The sequence below is a fragment of the Adiantum capillus-veneris genome, chromosome 11, assembly GCF_014529385.1.
Source record: "Adiantum capillus-veneris isolate H3 chromosome 11, ASM1452938v2, whole genome shotgun sequence".
Lineage (NCBI taxonomy): Eukaryota > Viridiplantae > Streptophyta > Polypodiopsida > Polypodiales > Pteridaceae > Adiantum > Adiantum capillus-veneris.
Genome location: NC_140941.1, coordinates 83,427,573 through 83,432,024, shown reverse-complemented (window position 1 = coordinate 83,432,024; position 4,452 = coordinate 83,427,573). Strand labels below are relative to the sequence as shown.

General features: G+C 43.4%; 1 protein-coding gene across 1 annotated transcript; it reads left to right on the top strand.

Annotated features, from left to right (window-relative positions):
• The first annotated feature begins 2,432 nt into the window (after positions 1-2,432).
• LOC147447558 (uncharacterized) lies at positions 2,433-3,361 on the top strand. Its single transcript, XM_086523641.1, has one exon. The coding sequence runs from the start codon at positions 2,681-2,683 to the stop codon at positions 3,359-3,361; it is 681 nt and encodes a 226-aa protein (XP_086379767.1). The 5' UTR covers positions 2,433-2,680.
• The last annotated feature ends 1,091 nt before the right edge of the window (positions 3,362-4,452 follow it).

Genomic DNA, 4,452 nt, shown 5'->3' with positions numbered 1-4,452 from the left:
AGATATGCTTATAGAGCTATGCCACCTTGCAGTGCATGTTAGTGTCAAGTGCTTGGCAAAAGCTATTCCTGATGTGTTGTGCAATGACAAGTAAGCCACACTATTTTTCCTTCCTAGTTATGTCCATAATTTTAGTGCTAACAAAGATTTTGTGCAGGTCTATGCAGTCACTACGTAAATTCTTGGGTTCTCTAGCAAAAACAGGGCAGATGAACCCCAAATTGAGATTGGGTGGCGTACGTTTGATGTACATGGCCTTTCCCATACACACTAGGCCACATGTAGCTAGCACAGGTGGAGTTCCTTTATGGAACTAGTGGGATAGCGAGCTTGTGGATGTTGCATTCCTTCTCACAACTGAGTTTCTTTGGGTTGATGGCATGGTTGTGGCGACATGTCGTGCAGAACATCTATCCATTGTCACTTCAAAGGCAGATTGAGCTCATTTCCAGTTGTTGAGGATATTGTACATACACCTGTCGGAGTCTAGATGCACGACTGTTCAGGACTATGTAGAGGGGTATGTTGAGTTTTGTTTTAATGTTGATGAGTATCTGTGGTGTTCACATTTCAAAATATCTTATTGTTAATGTTATTTGTAGGTTGGTACTTTGTTGCTAGTCATTTTTTCACCCCCTAGAGATGGTGGGTGTCGAATTCCGAGGTATGATCCGAGAGGATGGAGAGATTGCAGCAAATGTACGTGGCTTCTCTTTGCAGATGACGAGATGTTGTGGGAGAAGCTATCAGGTATGGATTCCACACAGTGGACGCTTGATCGTATGGCCAGGCCTTATCGTAGAGGTATTGAGAGGAGTCCAGCGTTTCCCAGGTGCTAGAAACTTATTGGATGTTTTGACTTCATGTTCCTAAAAAATTGAAGGTATAAAAAATCTAAGGATTTTTGTTGCTTTGTAGGTGGCTACTAGGGACCTTCACAAACATGGGAGATGATGTGTTTGATTGTTTTGCAAGAGTGGGGACATCGGCAGCACAATGTTTACTGTTACGCAGGCATTGCATCAATTGTGAGAAGGATTGGTCAGTTTTAAGTGCTTGTCTAGGGCCGGCTCAAGGCCTACCTTTTGATTTAGGCTCGACATTGATGTTTCGTAGGGTAGATAGAGCTCATGTAACTGAGTATCCAGAGCAGGTGACAGAGCAGATTCATCCGAAGGATCCACCTTTGCCAATGCCACTCAATAGTCAGGGTGGGCAATAGCAGCTCCATGTACGAATTTCACGGCCTCAGTCTTGGCATGGCCTGCAACTGGACCATCTCCCAATGCATTCAGTGCCTCCACATTTGAGGGCCCACCCGAAGTTGATCCATTGCCCCACACACTACCTACAAGCCTCCCCACATATGGATTGGTACCCTCTGCCATTCAAAGGAGTTCCCCCATCATTTGGTGCACTGCCCCCGTTGGCACAGCCTTTGTTTCCTCCAAGAGCATTGTTACACTCACATGTCCCTCGGGTAGTTTTGATGTGAACCGTTTCCCTATACACGGGCACTTTTTACTCTAGTGCTGGCTAGAGGTTTTTTCCCCGTGTAACCACATATACACACTATTCGCATGTGTGGTGGTACATTGTATTTAGGGAGACTCGTATCTTTCTCTCACACTCACACTTGAACTCTTCATAACAAAGTGAGAGAGCTTCAATCTATCAAGCTTCTTGCTGTGTGTGTGTCTATAGCTTCCTTCACTCCCTTCTTCACCCAACAATGGTATCAGAACAAGCTCTTTAGCTCCCACAAGCATTCTCCTTCCTCCATACCTCATATTAGGTTTTGCAGGAGGTGCGGCCTTGGGACAGCTAGTCACCGTTTTGCTCGCCATGGGTGCTCCACAGTGTCTGTTGTGCTCAACCTAGGACTCAAAACAAAGCTAAGAACGAGTACTACACAACAATATCATGAATCAGCATTTCCGGACACATTAAGGCTTTTTTGTAACAGCATTTATAGGTCTGCAGGTTTTGTTGGGAGTGCATTTCTTGCCAATTTATTGTTCATGGGTGCTATGGCAAGCAACAATAACTTGTTTGGCATGCTTCAAGCTGAGGATAAGCTTGATGGGACCAACTATCCGATGTGGTATTACATGATGAAACATGTGCTTGTTGCAAAGCAACTATGGAACATTGTGGCGGATGTAGACAAGAGACCTGGCAACTCTACTTCTACTGTGACAGATGCAAGTAGCTCTTCAACAGTTTTTTCTTCATCTTCTCCACCTACACAAGATCCACTTAGATGGGATGGAAAGGATGCCCAAGCACATGCTTTGATTGCTCTTTCCATGAAGCGTCATATTGTTCTGCACATTCGGTCTTGCACTTCATCCAAGCAAGCTTGGGATGTACTTGCTTCTTTGTATGTCGGGTGCAATGAAGCTCGTGTGGCTTACTTGAGGAAGCAACTTGAGGAAATGAATATGGTTGAAGGTGAGTCCGTTGATGTGTATGTTACAAAGATTAAGGATTTGAAAGAGCAATTGGCAAACATAGATGAGATTATCTCGGACAATTCTCTCATCTCCACTTTGCTTAAAGGGTTGCTAGATTCTTTTCAAAGCTTTGCTACTACTCTTCGTTTGGTTGCAAAAAGAATTCCCAACATGTATACTTTTGATGAGGTTTGTCACTTCTCTTACAAAAAGAGCAATCTAGAATGAATAGAAGTGGTTTGATTGGGGGAACTCAAGCACTTGCTATCTCTCAAAGAGGTAAAAGCAAGTCCGGACCAGCTTTGGGCACATCAAAACCAAAGCCCCAAACTCCCTCTTCCACTAATTCTTCTAGTGATGGTGATTCACAAAAAAAGAAGAGATGCAAGTATTGTCAGAAGTCGGGACATACCATTGAGGAATGTAGAAAGCTTGCAAAGCATAATGATAAGAAGAAGCAATCGGGCATGTCTATCATTGAGAGCACGAGTAATGCAAAGGATGATGAAGCTAATCTTGCTCAAGATGTTTGGGCTTGTGTTGTCACATGCACATATGATTCTTCATTACATTCTACATGTATGACAGTGCGTGAGGCTGATCTTGATTGGTACTTTGATAGTGGTGCTTCCAAGCACATAACATCATGTAAGAATTTTTTTGTGTCCTTGCAAGATGCACCAACGGGTGGGCATGTTGTTTGCGCAAATAATGCCTCTTACCCTATCATTGGAGTTGGGAACATAAAGCTTACGGCTGCAAATGGGGGTGTTGTGACTCTCAAGAATGCCTTGTATGTGCCAGGCATAAAGAAGAACGCTTTCGGTTCCTACCATTGCCTCTTCGGGTCTTCATGTACATTTTGTGGAAGACAAATGTATGGTTCAAGACTTCAGAAATGGTGATGTTATTGTTATGTCTCGGACTTTATGCAATGGCTTGTATCACATGGATACTTATGAGAGACATGCATCAAATTCCTTGCTTGTTTGTACTCCTTCTATGGCTAAAATGGAGTTATGGCATGCACGTTTTGGTCATTTAAACTTCAATAGCTTGCTCTATTTACAAAAGCGTGATATGGTTGTTGGTTTGCCCACACTTGGCTCCATTGAGAAGCATGCTTGTGAAGGTTGTATACTTGGCAAAATGCATCGTGCCTCTTTTCTGAAGAATGGTTTTGTTCATGCTACAAAAAAATTACAGCTTGTACATAGTGATGTATGTGGTCCTCTGAAGACTCCATCTTTTGGAAAGTATGTATATTTTGTTACCTCATAGATAATGCTACTCGCCATACTTGGGTGTATCCATTGAAAGCAAAGAATGAAGCTTTTGCATGCTTTAAAATCTTTGTGACTATGGCTGAAAATTTCAGTGGCAACAACAAACTTATTACTCTTCACACAGATCATGGTGGAGAATATATATCGCATGAGTCTAATGTTTTTCTTCATAACAAAGTGAGGGAGATTCAAGCTATCAAGCTTCTTGTTGTGTGTGTGTGTGTGTGCATCTATGGATGTGTGTGTGCGCGTCTATAGCTTCCCTCACTCCCTTCTTCACCCAACAATGGTATCAGAGCCATATACACCTCAGCAAAATGGTGTTGCCGAGGGTAAGAATCGTACTCTCTTGGAAATAGCACGTTGTATGGTTAAAGAAAAGCATCTTTGTTGGGGTATAAAGCCCAATGTGGTCGCCCAGGTAAGTGGGCGGGCCGCCAGGTATGTACACATATTCTTTTGTAAAAACCTAATAAGAACTCACTATGCTCTACACATTACAGTAGAGCGAGTTCACCATATCGTCGTGCTCTTCTTCTTGCACTCTCTCTCGCGTCGCACTTCCGCTCGTACTCCTTCAACTGGTATCAGAGCTCAGATCGAGGCTCGAGGCAGCACTGCAAGAGGCTAGAGTCACCAACTCAGATTGGAGTGAAATTCGACAGGCGAAGACACGGCCCCAAATCTCGTGGGAAAACCCAAAGGGCCTG